At 41.0% G+C, this 16720-nt stretch overlaps 2 protein-coding genes across 3 annotated transcripts; one reads left to right on the top strand and one right to left on the bottom strand.

The window, feature by feature from the left end:
* Positions 1-8279: 8279 nt before the first annotated feature.
* On the bottom strand, positions 8280-12735 carry LOC131309455 (uncharacterized). Its single transcript, XM_058336087.1, has 2 exons — positions 12692-12735; positions 8280-8766 (listed from the first exon to the last, which is right to left on the bottom strand). Exons 1-2 carry the CDS (start codon positions 12733-12735, stop codon positions 8280-8282), a joined length of 531 nt encoding a protein of 176 aa, XP_058192070.1.
* LOC131311089 (uncharacterized) lies at positions 10470-16429 on the top strand. Of its 2 annotated transcripts, XM_058338415.1 has the most exons (6): positions 10470-10690; positions 12841-12991; positions 13439-14329; positions 14446-14551; positions 15407-15612; positions 15915-16429. In XM_058338415.1, exons 3-6 carry the CDS (start codon positions 13587-13589, stop codon positions 16183-16185), a joined length of 1326 nt encoding a protein of 441 aa, XP_058194398.1. In that variant the 5' UTR covers positions 10470-10690; positions 12841-12991; positions 13439-13586; the 3' UTR covers positions 16186-16429. The 2 variants fall into 2 exon arrangements, with proteins under 2 accessions (XP_058194398.1, XP_058194399.1); XM_058338416.1 differs by lacking the exons at positions 10470-10690; positions 12841-12991 and having other exon boundaries at positions 13421-14329.
* Positions 16430-16720: the final 291 nt, after the last annotated feature.

A 16720-nucleotide genomic window follows, 5' to 3' on the forward strand; every position in this document is an offset into this window, starting at 1 on the left:
TCAGCTGTCCGGAGAGTACGAGACTCGGAATGAAAAGATGGTAGCCTACGTGCAGGCAGCAAAAGACTTGCTTGATACTTTCGAGAGGGTATATATTGAGCAAATAAGTTCTGGACAGAATGCTCATGCAGATTCTTTAGCTTGGTTGGCTGCAGCAGTACCAACAGAGTTTAAAAGAAGGGTGGCAGTAGAATACCTCAACGAGCCGAGCATTGGGAGGAGTGTAGACTTGGTCTTGGACGTGAACCAAGGACCAAGTTGGATGGACCCAATAATGGAGTTCTTACGAGACGAGATACTCCCTTCTGATAAAAAGGAGGCCCACAAGATAAGAGTCAAATCTGCTAGGTTTTGGCTGTCCCCAGAGGGTAAGTTGTATAGGAAATCCTTTACGGGTCCCTATTTGCTATGTGTACATCCTGAGATGGTACAGAAGTTCCTTCATGAAATCCACGAGGGAACATGTGGGAGCCATGCTGGAGGCAGATCTATTGCCCACCGAGCAATTACTCAAGGCTACTGGTGGCCACACATGCAAGAAGATGCAAAGGTGTATGTAAAGATTTGTGAGAAGTGTCAAAAGTTCTCACCAATGATTCGAACACCCGCTGAAGATCTGGTGCCATTAACAAGTCCCTGGCCTTTTGCTCAATGGGGGATGGATATCGTGGGTCCATTGCACAAAGCAACTGGGAATCGAAAATTCCTGCTTGTTGCAACTGACTATTTTACAAAGTGGATTGAGGCAGAACCACTGGCCAAAATCACTGAACCTATGATAGAAAGGTTCGTGTGGAAAAACATCATCACTCGTTTTGGGGTCCCTTATTCATTGATTACGGACAATGGATCCCAATTTCAGAAGAAATTCAAGACTTTTTGTGCCCAGTATGGAATAAGAAATTATTATTCCACCCCAGCTTACCCTCAGAGTAATGGGCAAGCAGAGGCATCTAATAAAACTATCCTTGATGGAATCAAGAAAAGACTGGACAAAGCTAAGGGCAAATGGCCTGATGAGTTACCATTAGTTTTGTGGGCTCACCGAACAACGCCTAGGAGGTCTACGGGAGAGACCCCCTATTCGTTGGCATTTGGAACAGAGGCTGTTATACCTCTGGAAGTGGGTCTGCCGACCAACAGGACAGCTTTGGTTGAAAGTGGAGGCAATGACAGGGCCCTTGAAATCGAGCTTGACCTTGCCGAGGAAAGGAGAGAAAAAGCCTTGGTACATCTTGCTTCTTACCAAGAACAACTGATGAAAAGCTACAACAAGCATGTTCACCCTCGAGAATTTGGTATTGGGGACCTCGTGCTACGAAAAGTGCTCGGCAACACCAAGGTGGCTAACGAGGGCAAACTGGGGGCCAACTGGGAAGGCCCGTATAGAGTAACTGAGATCGTGGGCATCGGAGCCTATCGATTGGCTGATCTGGATGGTGATCCAATTCCGAGGCCTTGGAATGTTCATAATTTACGAAAGTTCTTTGTTTAGAAGTATTAAATTCTGTTTTGGATTTACACTACGTGATTGTGTGGGAATTACGAATATAATTCCTTTGTTCTAGTTTTGATTATTTTTGCAAAGGGTACGAGTAACGCTCTCTTGCGTTTTACAGATTATGAATACAATCACTTCTTTCGAAAAACTGTTGTGGTATTTAAATACGAACTACGAGTTTGGTTCTCCTTATTCGTATTGGGGAGCAGGGTATACCTTTTGAGTATGTGAAACTTAAAAGCATTATACATTTTTAAGTACGTGACACTTAACGAATACAAGTACGAAACACTTGTATAGAATTTCAAGTATGTGAAACTTGGGTATACATTTAAACACAAGTATGAAAACACTTGTATGTTTTCTTTTAAAAAGTACAAGTACGAAATACTTGTATGGACGTTCAAAGTACGAGATACTTATATGGTATTTTAAGTACGTGATACTTGAGAAACTATATTGGCTTGACTTATATGTAAGCCACATTTAAGTACGTGAAACTGATGTTCCTAAGTATGTGAAACTTGAGGAAAACCTTTATGTTCAAGTACGAGAAACTTAAAAACATTAAGTACGTGATACTTAAACACAAGTATGAAACACTTGTGTGATTTCCAAACGGTTGAGTACGTGACACTTAAACACAAGTATGAAACACTTGTGTGATTAAGTGCGAGCACACTTATATGCCTTAAAAACCATTCAAGGTGGAACGCTTTTTAGTACGTGAAACTTAGAATTCAGAACAGCAAATCTTGTGTGAAAGATTTGCTAAAAGTACGAAATACTTATGCAATCAAATGATGCTTAAACAGTACGAACTACTTAGATTGAAAATTGCATACGAACAGATGCAGCAAACATGGACGCCGAGCAAAACATAAAAGTTATGCCACGAAGGGCCGAATACCTGTTTTAAAAGTAAAGTATTGATAGTACTGGTACCACGCAGGGTGAAAAAGGCTATGGTCATGCAAGACCAGCCAGATGATTTTTAAAAAAAAAACTACCTGTTTACTATCTTAATCCAGGTTCTGAACCTCAGAAGGGACATCAGCCTCAGCAACAGCAGTAGCAGTTTGTACCTCTGGGATAACGATCTCAGTGGTCACTTCCAGAACAGATGATCGCACAACGTCATTTTGTGCTTCAACTTGTATTTCTTCATCAACATCTGCAAAATCATCAATCTGTTGATCAACGTCGTCTGCTGGAGCTGCAACTTGGCGACTTAGCAGATCATTCTCAACCCATAGGGGAGAATCCTCAGCAACTCCTGCCTTTGTAAGGCACGCCTCCCAGCAAGCAACCCAGATTTGGTCTTGAATATCAGACATCTGCTCGACATAACTTGATGTTGTGGCGTCAAACCCCTTCTGATAACCATCTTCAAAGGATGCCTTTTTGGTGCTGTCCATCTCGGCCAAGACTTGATGCAGACTCTCCTCCGTGGTCACAAGCTTGCCCTTTGTCTCAGACAAGTCAGCTTTAGCTTTATCTCTCTCTCTAATCTCGTGACTGTTCGGATCAACCTGGTGTTGTCATTTAAAAGCCTGATCCTCTCGGCTTCAGCTTCCTGGAATTTTTGGCCCAGTACGACCATTTTTTGGATAAACTATAGCAAATACCAGAACGTGAGTAACTTTTTTCTTAAAACTTATAAAGATGAAGCTTTAAAGAAGAGAAGTTTCTATTACCTTGATTCCACTGACGAGACCAGTGGACACAAGCCGATCAGGGGGAGACGAAGACTCTTTCTGTAAGTCAACAGGGAGTAACAATCCTTGGGCCAGAGCAAGTGCTGTTTCCGACGAACTAGCACTGTCCCCGACGTGAACGGGACGGTCTCCTCTAGTGAATAGAGGAGTCCATGTTTGAGGAAGTACTTGGGTAGTTGGTGAAACGGGGTGATGTGTTTCGGTAATCTGCTTGAGACGCAGTACCAGTTGGGTCTTCTGATCTGGGCCGTTTGTCTCTGTGAGCATCACTGGCCTCTATGGTAGTCTCCACTTCACGAGATGAAGTGGAGCGGTTCGAACCTCCTCTGTTGCGACGGGGTGCAGGGGGGGCGTTCCCTGTGGAAGCTACCCGACCAGATCCCCGTCCCCGAGAAGAGACGGTGAGGAGGGAGCTGAGGTTTAAAGGCTGACGTGTCATGGTGCTTGAGTTAGGAGAAAATTGAGAATAACCTGAAGAGGATGATTGACTGGTGTCAAGATTCAATACTGGCTGTTCGGGTTGAAGAGGAATGACCTGTCTGGATCTTCGAACTCTAACTCGAGGTAATGGAACACCTTCGGAAATAGGGATTTCACCCAATTGACCAGCTACAGTTACTCCTGCGTTAGCTCTTGTGCTCCTAGGCTGAGGAGCAGTCGATGTAAAGGCAGCGCTGGTGCTAGGATGAGCGAGCCTCCTGTCGATGACACCTCTGTATGCAGGATCGTATCCCAGAAGTACGTCAGCGTCACGACCCCGACCAGCTGTTCGGGTACCAGGCACGCCTTTATATTTCAGAACTTTGTTAATGTCCTCTGTTCGGATGTTGCTTGGTGTACGTCTGGGACGATGATTAACGTTTTCAGCTGCAAAATTCAAATTGAAAAACCAAATTTAGTCCATGCGAAAAGCTACGAGAAAGCAGTAAATGAAGAATTGTAAAAGAGGAAAATCAAGAGCATACGTGGATAGCCCCATATGTGGGGGCAATGGAGCCCCAGCACTTGGCCATCTTCCCCTAAAGGCTCGAATGCTCCAGTTACATAGAGGAAGTCGATCTCATGGTCACGAGCAGAATCTGGCAGATTGAGCACGAAGCGCTTCTCTGCCCTCCTAACTTTGAAGTAAAACTTGCATGGGTGTAAGACGGTACCAGCTTAAAATCTGGCAGAGGAGTGGATGAAGGGGGAAACGGACCCCGCCTTCGACAACGGACACGATTGGGATACACATTCTATCCCACGATCCAGCATCCCTATCCGCTTCTAATGGAGCGAGTTCAAGCCCTACGTTTTCAGGGATATTGTATTTCTCTCTAAATGCCGCCATGGCAGCAGGGGTATCACAAAGTTTCCTAAACTTACTGGGTCTAGGAGGGTTGTCGTCCGCCATGAGTATATTTAGAAAAGAAGAAAAGATGGAAATGGGTACGAATTGAAACCCTAGAAATGACCCACCAAATCTGAGAATGAGATCTCAGATAGAAACCTAAGAAGAAGAAGGGGAATGAGAGCAAGAATCTTACGAGAATATTGTGACGATTCCCTGGAGTGCAATCGAGTTTGCAGGCGGCGGCAATGGCGGAAAGCTTTAAAGAGAAAAACTGAAAGTTTGAATGTTTTGGATGAAAAACCAAAGAGAGCCCTTTCAGGGGTTTAAGGGTAAGAGACGGAGACGAAACGTCTCCTCTCACACCGTTACAGGAAAAAGTAACGGAAAGCAGAAACCGTTCTGACGCCGTTTCATAGAACGTCAGTTCGAAGTTAATGCTAGGCATACGAAAACGTGCCACGTGGAGTCATTTACCCCGAAATGGTATAATGACATAGGCGCCAAAAGGCATCAATGAAGTATTGAAATCATGACTGCACGGGATCAAAAGAGTTTGGTCTAGATAGAATTCTGTTTCTAAGCGTCATATATTACCCCCGAACAGTGGTAAATACATGAAGCTGGGGAGCAATTGTAGGGAGGTATTCCCGAGCAGATACATTTAGTTACCAAACACGTGATGTTTGGGAACACGAGGTAAATACGACTGGACTTATCGCCGGGCAGTTCGGTGAACAGCGATATGGACCAGTGATATGAGAAGTCATGGCTATAAATAGACTGTTCGGTTATGATACAGCCGAACAGATGATGTAAAGAACCTAGCATGTGATACGAGTAATCACGGGTTGAAAGCAATGCAATCGATATCTGAATAAATGGTACGTGGGACCATAGTTTGAATATAGACAGGACAGTCATCATGCTAAACAAGTGTTCGGCAATATGGACCAGTGACATGAGAAGTCAATAGTCCAGGGAGGTTGTACGGGCTCAAGGACCAGTTACATGTGAGTTAACTGGTCCAAGCCGTCTGTTCGGCTATGAGACGGCCGAACAAAGATGGAACTCCAATCGAGAGTAGGAGCAGAGAGAATACTCTGGAAGATTCCAGAATAGTCATGTCTCATATAGGGATAAAGATCCCAAGAATATAGGATCTGAGAAAGATACCCAACGAGTATGGGATGTTCGGCTCTTAAAGGAAAAGAATCCTAAAAGGACTCTTTTCCATAAACTGATAAAGGAAACGAGACTCCTTGATATCCTGGGTTTCCTATACGAGTTAGGAATCCTATGGCAATAAGGATGCTTGGACAGCAAGCATCCATAAATCTATAAATATGAGGAAAACCTAGAGGTAAAAGGTACGCAATACGTTGCATTATTATTGCTTTCCTACTGATAATTAGGGTTTAACTGCTAGTACGTGATACTAACAAAGGCATCGGAGGGCCTTTGCCACGAGAGGCAAAGGTGCACTCACCCCCTGTCTATTTTGCAGATTAGGGTTCAGACGTCGAGCTAGGGTTCCGGTGAAGAGGCACGAATAAGCCGTTGCAATCCAGTTGATCCGAAGCGTCAATTGTTTTCATCCCCCTACAACCACCAAACCACCTCCCAAAACCACCGTTAGATCTTTTAAAGTAGCTTAGTTAGTTAGAAAGTTGTTTCTAGGAAGAGAAAAGATCAACTCTCTTCCTTTCGAAGCAAACCGACGCCGTTACGCCGCCGAAATCCAAAACCGACGACCGAATCTTCTTAGCCAACTACTACCGCCAAGAAGCAAGGTAGAATATTCTTATCGTCCACCCCAAATATAGTGTAGAAACTTCTTATCTCTATTCCTAAGTATAAATTAGTTTTGTATCATAACCCTAAAATAAGTTCATTTGAAAGTAACTTTGATCATTAAAGATAAGGTTATCTTTGTTTAAAGATGCATAAGATGCATGATGTTGTTATTGTGATTCAAGCATGTTGTGTGGTCAAGAGTTGAATAATATTGTTGTATTCATTTTGGAAATTTATAAATGCTTGTTATATGGAAAGTCCTACACCACGGAGTCTATGTATGTAACGTGACACGAAAACCAAGAGAATAGAGACATGGCACCTAGGGTGTGTTAACGAAGATAAAAATGTGTATCCGAGGGAAGAAATATTTTGAAACTACATAATGACCGGTTTTGGGTGCATTATGTGAGTGGTGTGTGTGTGTGCCAATGGGAACCCGGCGCGGCGGAACCATTGTGAGGATACTCGGGAAACCGGCGCGGCGGAACCGAGGTTGGGTGTGTGCTTGGTTATCCGCGGTACGGAGCCAATGCGGTTGTGTGCCAATGGGAACCCGGCGCGGCGGAACCATTGTGAGGATACTCGGGAACCCGGCGCGGCGGAACCGAGGTTGGGTGAGTTAAAAAGGAGTTTTTGGGTAAAAAGGAAAGTGAAGTAATAACATGGTCTACGATGAGTCTTAGTAATGAACACAACGTTAGACAAGTAAGGATTGTGGATCTGAATACTTGTATGGACTATATGCATGATCTAAGTGGAAATTGTTGTTATTATGTTCCTCGTTCATAAGTTAAGGGTTAGAGGGTTTGGATAGTTCTATTGAGCTTTTTGGCTCACGGTGTTGCCTTTTTGGTGACCCTGGCATATTATACCGGTGGCGACGCGGGTATAATATGTCAGATCTCATAGATGAGCAGGGCGAGCTTTACACCTTGGAAGCCTTCGGAGCCGAGGAGCTAGCTGTGATGGAAGAACAAGCGGAGCTGTAGTTAGGAGCCTTAGTTTCCTTCCGTTTGTAATAAAAGTACTCCTCTTTCATGTTTTGTTGTAATAAAAGAGCCAGACTCAGTTTTTATTTCAATAAAATGTTTTATTTAACGTACCCAAAATTCGGGGCGTTACAGGCTCTTTGTATTATCACCTTGTTTATAGTGAATTCTCTCGCTCTTCTTGCCCGTGGATTTACCCATCTTGGGGAACCACGTAAATCCTCGTGTCTCGTTTATTGCTTGTTGATTTATTATATTTTCAATTTCATTTTTGGCAGAACACCATAGACCACTAGTCGTGGGCCCACGAACCCTGAGTTCCAGCCTCAGCCCCGGCTCCGGTCTACTTTAGGTGTTTGGAGACGTCGTGCACGCATGTCATTTGGCTTTTTCAATTCTCATAATGAGAGAATTTCTCATTCATCTTTTAATGGAATTTGTTCACTGTTGTTGGGCCCATCTCACGCGGTGTGGTTCTTACCAAATTTTCTTTGGTAAAATTTCATTTTCCAACAATTTCCAAAGCCAATAGCGGCAGCAAAAACACATGCAGGATTTAATTAAGGAGAATAGCTAATGAGACACTCCGGAACTGAGAGATTTCAATCACCCAGGCAGGCAGGCCGGCCGGCCATCATAATGGACCAGCGCCCGCTCGCCCGCCCCTAAACTCGACTGATTATGTATGTCAATATGGTATGGAGGTCATTTTGCTAAATTGCTAATTAATGGAAGTTACAGTAATTAAGAGGAGCTCACCTCACTCAAACAAAATCTCAAACTCGCGTGGTAAGGAATCACATTCTCTTAAACTAGTGGAGACCCATGCGCAAATTAATTAATTAACCACCACTTCCTTATTTCTCGACCCGTAATAATCTATTCTTTTTTTTTTTTGCCACAATGATAACTGTTGTTATTTATACGTCAGGAACGATACATCAGACGGGAGACCCGTCCCTCGAAAGGGGACCAAGTAACCACAACGGTAGGGATTCAGTCCAAAGACTATACCCCGAACCACTCAAACCCTTACTTGCCAACACATGAGCAACCGAATTACCAGTCCTACGAACAAAAGAAAAGCTGCAGCACTGGAAATTTTTGCTTAAGGCTTGAATATCATGAATGATCATTTCCACCTCTTGATTGGTTGTGACCTGGCCATTGAGCATCTTCACCAGCAATTGAGCATCACTTTCCACGAAAATAGACCCCAAACCAAGTTGGAAGCCAAGATGAACACCTTGTCGAATTGCCAAAGCTTCAGCAACTAATGAACTTGCACACCACTGTGAAAAACCCATAGAAGCAGCAACAAAAAGACCTCTATAATCTCTAACCACAATACCATAGCCTCCTTTCCCCATGTCTTTCTTCCATGAACCGTCCACGTTAATCTTAAAGATCCCATCTGGAGGCCTAATACTGTAAAATATGTGAGAAATTAAATGCATAATCAGCATACACACCCAAAAAAGTATTATTATTAATTGATCCAATTATTCAAATCAAGAAACCACCCACCCCCAATTACAACAACAACAATAATAATAATAATAATAGCAGCATAATCACTTGGCTATCGAAGCAAAGATTCATGGAAAATGAAAAAAACCCACCTCCAACCACCATCGCCATATCCACACCATCCTCCACCCCACCAGTCTCACTCTCTGTTTTTTTCCCCAGAAAAAATCAAGAACCAAGAAAAAAAAATACTTGCAAAACCCTCCCTCACTCATATCTCAAATTCAACCTTTGAATAAAATTAGATATACAAAAATTGATTCGGTCAAATGTGGATTTTTTTTTTAATGCATTTTGGTTTTTGGATGGGGGAGGCATCTGTGGGGTGGCTGTAGTAATTATTTTTGCTACTAGGGGTGGCTATTGTATGAGATAGTGCTGATGGTGGATGTTGAATTTTTATTTATTTATTTTTAACGGCGTTGATGGTGGTAGTTTTTTTTGAACGGTGAAAGAAAATTTATTAATCTTTGAAGAATTACAAACACTAAAAGGACAAGGAAGGACGATGATGGTGGTAGTTGATGATGCTAGTGGTGTTGGGGGTGGGGGTGGGAATAACTAAACGGTGTTTTCGGTCGTGCATAAGTTTTGAGAACAAATCTGTTGCAATCAAGTTGGTAGGTGTTTTCAGTAGTAAATAAATTGTTGAAAAATATCAAGTTGTTTTCCAGTAGTGAATAAGTTGTAAATAAGTGTGTGTGAAAAAGTTGTTGTTGACAAGTTGTTAGTTAGTGTGAAGAACAAGCTAAAATACCAAAACTTGTTAATTAGTGTAAAAGAAATGATAAAGCTTTGTTTGGTTGGAAGTTTAGTTTAGTTTTGGTAGTGGGTAGAAAGAGAAATAGAGTAATAATTGAAAATATGGGTAATGATTGTAGAGAGATAGAGAAAGATGAGAAAGTAATAATTGGAGAAATATGGTAATGATTGAAAACTAAAACTAAAATGTTAACCGAACAAAACCAAAAAGTCGACATTTTTCCCCCAGATTCTTAGGCTCTGTTTGGAACCTAAAGAAAGGAAAGGAAAAGAAAAAGGAAGGAAAAATTTACTATTTATTGAACTTGAAATTTTTATTTTCTTCTCTCTTTCTCTCCTAATCAAACAATAGAAGAGAATTTTTTTTTAATTTTCTTTTATTTTCCTTAAGTTCCAAACATAACCTTTAGTTTTGGATGCTAAGATGAGGGAAGAGTCCTGCTAGCCGTACCGACCCATTCCATACCGAAACCGTACCGACGGCTGCGACGGATCATCTCCGGCCACCGGACGGTCGATCCGAGCCATCCAAAAATTTTATAAAAAAAAATCGAGGGGACCTTCGCGAGAATAAATGACATCTAATGTGTGTAGAGTGGTTGGATCGAGTACCTATTTTTTGTGTATACGTAGTCTGGTGGCAGGAGATGGCCTGGAGCGGCCGTCGGTACAGTTTTGGCATGGAATGGGTCGGTACGGCTAGAATTTCTGACGAGGGAAGGGGGAATACTTACATTGTTAGGTAAAATAAGAGACGACAGTGACATTTCACAAACCTCAGGGGAGGTCAGTGAAGTTTACCCAATTTTTTTAAGGTAGCAGAAGAAACACGCGAGAGCACCGAACATACCAGGAAGGAAACAAACGGACATCTAGAGAGAGAGAGAGAGAGAGAGACCCTCCTGTTTCTTCTATCCTCCTCCAATAAAGGTGGACGGTTTTCGGTCTCCTCTGTCCTCCAATAAAGTCTCTCAGTGAAAATAAATTGAGGAAGCGTTCAAATCGAGAGAAGAGACCCTCAATTGAATTTGCTCTTAGAGTTTTGCCTCCATTCCCCCAGGTGAGTTCTTCCTCCGCCTTTCTTCTTCCCCCTCCTTTCTCTATTTCTTCCCTTCAATCGGCATTTAATACGCTTCTCTGCATTCTCAAGTTTTCCAATCCGTTTTTCCCATTACAGTTTTTATTGAATTCGAAACGCACGCACATATCTATATCTACATCTATATCTATACGCACACATAAGACATACATGTGCATATACATGCCTAGATGTATAATGTCGTTCTTGTTTTTTCGAGTTAGGGTTTTCCTAATTGTGCCTCTCTATTTCTATCCCTCTTTTTTTTTTTTAATGTATGCTACTTGGTTCGATCCATGTTTTGGCATCCTCCATAGGAACTTTGATGTTTCTATTTGCCTATGTGAATACTCAACGGCTGATTGACTGATTCGTGTTTTGTGAACGAACTTGGGAACAATGAGAAGGGGCAAAAGTGTCCTCTTTTAAACTGCCCTCCTCTTTTCCTGCACGTACTAAATGTGCGGCGCATAATAGTACGTTCCAAGTTCGTCACTTTAGCGTAACCCCGCGTTGTCTTTTGTGTTTTCTTTCTGATTCTGCCCTTGAAAGTTTGTATTTTTCTCAATGGCTATCTGAGCTCTCTTTGAAATTATCGTTTTCTGTTTAAATGTTGAAGGTTAAATAAAATGGTTTTTATAACTGTTTGTTTTCACTTGTCTGTACCAACAGTTTGAAACAGTTTATTAAAAACAATTTCCTTGCAATGGATTGTTTGCTGGAAAACTCTTTCTAAGACAGCTTCTGGGAACTAATCTGATAGACCAAATTTCCATGTCAGTTTTCATTTGTATTATTCTGTTTCCTATATTGAAAGATAGTTTACGGAAACGTGACTAGAAAACACATTTCTTGGCATACCCAATCCCCCTCCCATTTAGAGTAGAGGATTGATGGTTATTAAGAAATATTGTTACGGTCTTAGAGCATCCACATTGTAATAAGCAAATTGGTATGGATAAGCAAACTTAACAATGCTAAAAAAACACCTCACATTGTAATAAGCAAAGTTACAAGTCTTTTAGCAAATAACCAAATTCCACCCATTCCATAACTAAATTTAACAACTTTTACCAATAGCCAAAACTCAATAACCAAACCTAATAACCAAATTCAAAACTAAAAAATTAAAAAACACCTCACATTAGAATCATCTCATCGAGACGAATAATTTGGTGTGGTCGGGTGCGTGATTGGAACTCGTTTGCAATTGGACATAAGTGCATTGCGTATTGTGGGGGTTTTTTTTTATAGGGATACAAAAATAACCAATGTGGAGGTCAAGTTTGTTAAGTTTGATTATGAACTAAATGGATAATCAAATGCTGACGTGGCATATTTTGGTTATCGATTTTGATTATTTCCATTGCGGATGCTCGTATAGAGTAAATCAATCTCTCTCACAACACGTGCATGACAATTATAGGTTATTAGTTCTAGCACTAGGGGGAGGTAAAGAGGAGGTGACTGATGGAATCTACACAATCAGCCTGGCCACATAGGGGCTGCCACCTGTTTGCCTCCGTCCCATTTGAAACATTTCTTCTGTAAGCAAGGGTATTTTTATCTTTTGAACCTTGGCCACCTACCTCCCATTCTGTTTATGACCAAACCTGAGAAACCCCACATGGTCATGATGAGGACCATGTCTAACTATTGAAGCCAAGGGAAATTATAAAGAAGGTAAACAAGGAGGCCCTTGGTGTAATAGGTTGTGTGCGAAAAAGGCTATTATTGTCTTTTGAACCTTGGCCACCTACCTTTCATACTATGGGAAACCCTACATGGGCTTGAGGAGTATCACGTCGACTACGGAGTTATAATTATTAAAGCCAAGGGAAATCATAAATAATTCCCTTGATGTAGTAATTGGTTGTGTGCTAGCCTGGATGCACACCTAATGACAAAACACTTGCCCATACTTGCTTTTTTGAAATCCTATCTTGTCTATTTCTCTTCCTTTTACTTTTAATCCTAATTTACCTTTCTTGGGCGTTATACGTGGAGTAGTCTATTTGGATATCCATTTTATCTACCAAAAAGTACCTTTACTTGTGTTTTTTAACTCATATATCTAGACTGTATGAATAATAAACTATCCCATGCTTTCGCAATTCATGATTTTCATGCAGGAAACGATCTAGAAACAACAGAAAGGCTTGACTCGCAAAATAAAGAACGTGTTGGTTGGCTGCTGACTGTTTTTAACAATATTAGCGGTGGTCGGGCTGTCAATATTGGCAGCCCGAGTCACTGTGACAAAGTCCCCAAACCTCCCAACAGGTAATCACATACTAATCTCAATCAACCACCAGTTTACACCCAGTTTGACTTAGACTTCGTGTATATTTTGTTTGGTTTCCTCATGTTTATTCCAATCTTTCCTTGTTGATTGATGACCATAAAAATTGGAGGACTTAGCCCCAGGTTGTTTTTGTTTTCATAGCTAGTTTTCATTGATAAAACATTTTTTAATACATACACGGCTACCATTTTGACTTTAGATTTATTAATCGAGGGTATATGAATTTTTGGGAATTTAAAAATATGTTGGTAATATTTTCTTAGAAATAGGTTCTTTTCAGGAGGAAATCATGCGTGAACAGTTTTGAAATCTGTCGACTGAACAAATTGTTTGTTACATAGAAATTGTGCTGAAAACAGTGACCGAAGACAGCCAAAGTTCTTCATAATCTTGCTGACTCTTAATAGGGTGCCAATTTAATGCAGGTGGTTCTGATTCTTGTTTCTGGGATATGGCGTCGTTATAATACTTTCTATACATGAAAGCTTAGTTCAGGATTTCTGGCGCTGTAATTGCCACGTATCAGGATTTCTTTATTTCTGGTATGAGAGATTTTAAAATTTGTGCACTACCATGGGTTCGTTGTCTGGAATCCTTCAGCGACCTGTAGTTGCTGCTGCTGCTGTCGCCTTTGCTTCATTTTCCACCGATCTTCATGATAAATTATGGCTTCCCAAATCAGTAGATAACGGTTCCTCCTTGGAGCACTCCAATTCTTCTGTTTCTGATTCATCATGCGAAACAAAGTCGTCATGGGTTTCTAACATATCTGATTCCAAGCTTGCAAACTTGTCATTTGTTACCAGAATACGAGTACCTCTTCCTAACATACCAATTTCAATTCCCCATATGGATCGTGGTTCGGTTCCCTGTGTTTTCTATTCTCCTGTTCTACTCAACTCGTACCAGTCTGCAGAATTAGTCAAGTCAGCAAAACCAAGTGCGTATACGCATCATGTTCCCATCTCTGCCTCATCCTCGGAGGTTCTGTACAGATGGCACCTGCCGGAATCTAATGCCATTGATATGTCAGTGAATTCTGATTGTTCCTCAGTGAAGTCCAGAACAGTAGTTGTTTTGCTTGGATGGTTGGGTGCAAAGCAAAAGCATCTTAACAGATACGCAGAGTGGTATACCTCAAGAGGGTTTCATGCCATTACGTTTACTTTTCCCATGGCTGAGATTCTCAGTTACCAGGTGGGTGGCAAAGCAGAACAGCATATAGATTCTCTTGTTAACCATCTCGCCGATTGGCTGGAAGAGGAGCGTGGAAAGAATCTTGTTTTTCACACTTTCAGCAACACAGGATGGTTAACGTGAGCTTCCCTTCCTCTATCTCCCCTATCTCCTCCAATTTACTACCTTCAGATTATTTTATTATCATCTTTTAAACTCTTAGGCATGCTTTTTTTGTTTGATTGTTGACTTATAGATATGGTGCTGTTCTGGAGAAGTTTAAGAAGCAGGATCCTTCTCTAATGGGACGAATTAAGGGCTGTATTGTTGATTCTGCTCCTGTGGCAGCCCCTGATCCACAGGTAAATAATCTTTACAGTTGCGTGGGATACATTGTCAACACGATAAGATGTGCTCTCAGTATACATAACAAGAAGTATTACCATTAAGTTGATTCCTGATTTTTCCAGTCTTCATATGATAAGCAGTAGAGGTCTCTCAAAGTTTATTGAATGAGTACGAATGTACAATGTTTCTAAGTTCTAACATCAGGTTAACTGATACAACGCAAGTGAAGGAACAAACGGTTATTTACCATGCAGACATAACTGTGAAAATTTAGGATTCAGCAGTTGTCTCATGTAGTCATGTACATTATACAGCTTTTGTACTGTCAATTGTTAGTCTTTTGTCGCAGTTGCTTTGAGGCATGTTTCATTGTGCTCTTTCAGTAGTAGTCTTTTCCTTGCCCTCTCTTTCTAGCCATTTATGAGACTCCAGTATCTTCAGAGTTCAATGAAGGGAAATGATTCATGTAGTTGACCCCAAGTGATTGGGACATAAGGCTCGGTTTGGTTTGGTCAGTATCTTCAGAGTTATTATCAGATCTGATAGCTTTTAATGTGCATCTTTTTATTGTTCGTATGGGTGGCCGTGGGGGGCCCCCCCCCCCCCCCCCCCCCCCCCCCACCACACACACACACACACACACTTTTTTTATCAGTTCTGTTTTACATGTTTATTGGTGGTTGGAGTGGTTTCCATAAGAGCCCGCGGCGCTTCTTCATCGTGTTGCGCTGCTATCTAATACCACACTTTGGAACCTCTTTCGTCTTTTTGACTAGTCATATCTCAGAACTTTGAGTTACGATATTTCTCAGCATCGGTTTGATGAACTTATTGCAAAATGTAAATTTAGTTTCTTTACTTATATATAGGTTTGGGCGTCAGGTTTCTCTGCTGCTTTCCTGAAAAAGCACAGCATTGCAACAAAAGGAGTTACAAGTTCAAATGAACCAGGTGTGAATTTGTCAATTGGCAGTAGAACAGTTGCAGAAGCAAAGCCTGCAGTGACTGAAGCAGCTTTGCTACTAGTTTTGGAGAAGTTCTTTGAGGTGGTTTTGAATCTTCCTACCGTAAATAGGTACATTGTTTATCTTGTAACAATACATATTTTTGTCTCTCAATAAACATGATGAAATTTTTGTAAATAAGTATCGGAATCATATCCCCAAATTCGCTATTCTAGTATTCTGTGAGTACTTCATTCCCTAGAAATGATTGAAAGTATGCATGGATTTAGATTTGATTCCTGTCCCGCTTTTTGGAAGTCCATTCATAAAATTGTGCCAACAATTGTGTTTATTGAAACTGGTATTCTTCAGTGTCCATCCTTTTTTGGGATGTACTTTGTATTGATATCGGTTTTTTGATGATTAAATACAGGAGACTCTCCGATGTAGTAGGGTTACTGTCTTCGGGGCAACCACCCTGTCCTCAGTTGTATATTTATAGTTCTGCGGACAGAGTCATTCCTGCAGAATTTGTGGAGTCTTTTATAGAAGAGCAGCGGAGAGCTGGACGTGAGGTCAGGGCATGCAACTTTGTCTCCACACCCCATGTCGATCATTTCAGAAACAACCCGAAATTATATACATCTCAACTCACCCAATTTATGGAGGATTCTGTGCTTGCCTGTTGCAGACATTCTTCCTAACTAGATTGCTCATTGCTTACTAACAATAAGAAATTTGACCGGATAGTTTAGTACAGAACTTTACATACATCTTATATCTAATTCATTGTTGTAGAGATCGTTGAATGCAACAAGAGGAATAATTGCCTCTCATCAGTTTAATTTTTTCTGTTTTGTGCATTCCTTTATGGATGCTCTATTGTTTATACTGTTAAACAAATATATTGACATGTGATCCTTAATTCCGATTTACAATTTTTTTTTTGCCCTATTGTTTTTAAATTGCTGCTAAGGAAAGTATATAGGGTGTCCGTTGGATGGATAATAATGTTCTCAAATAGATAAAGCAATTCTTTGTTGTGTTCATATTCGTGGTCCTTGCTCAGTGTAGATGTTGGTGATTTTCCAGTTTTTGGTAAAACTGTTCAGGTTAATTAAATTCTTGTTTGGCTCTGTCAGTTTCATCTTCTTTCTACTCCCTCCGTCGCTATTTTATAGTCCAGTATTTCATTTTGGGCTGTCCCTTAATAAGTGTCCATTTTGTAAAGTTAGTAGG

Source organism: Rhododendron vialii, chromosome 12a (assembly GCF_030253575.1).
Source record: "Rhododendron vialii isolate Sample 1 chromosome 12a, ASM3025357v1".
NCBI classification, from domain to species: domain Eukaryota; kingdom Viridiplantae; phylum Streptophyta; class Magnoliopsida; order Ericales; family Ericaceae; genus Rhododendron; species Rhododendron vialii.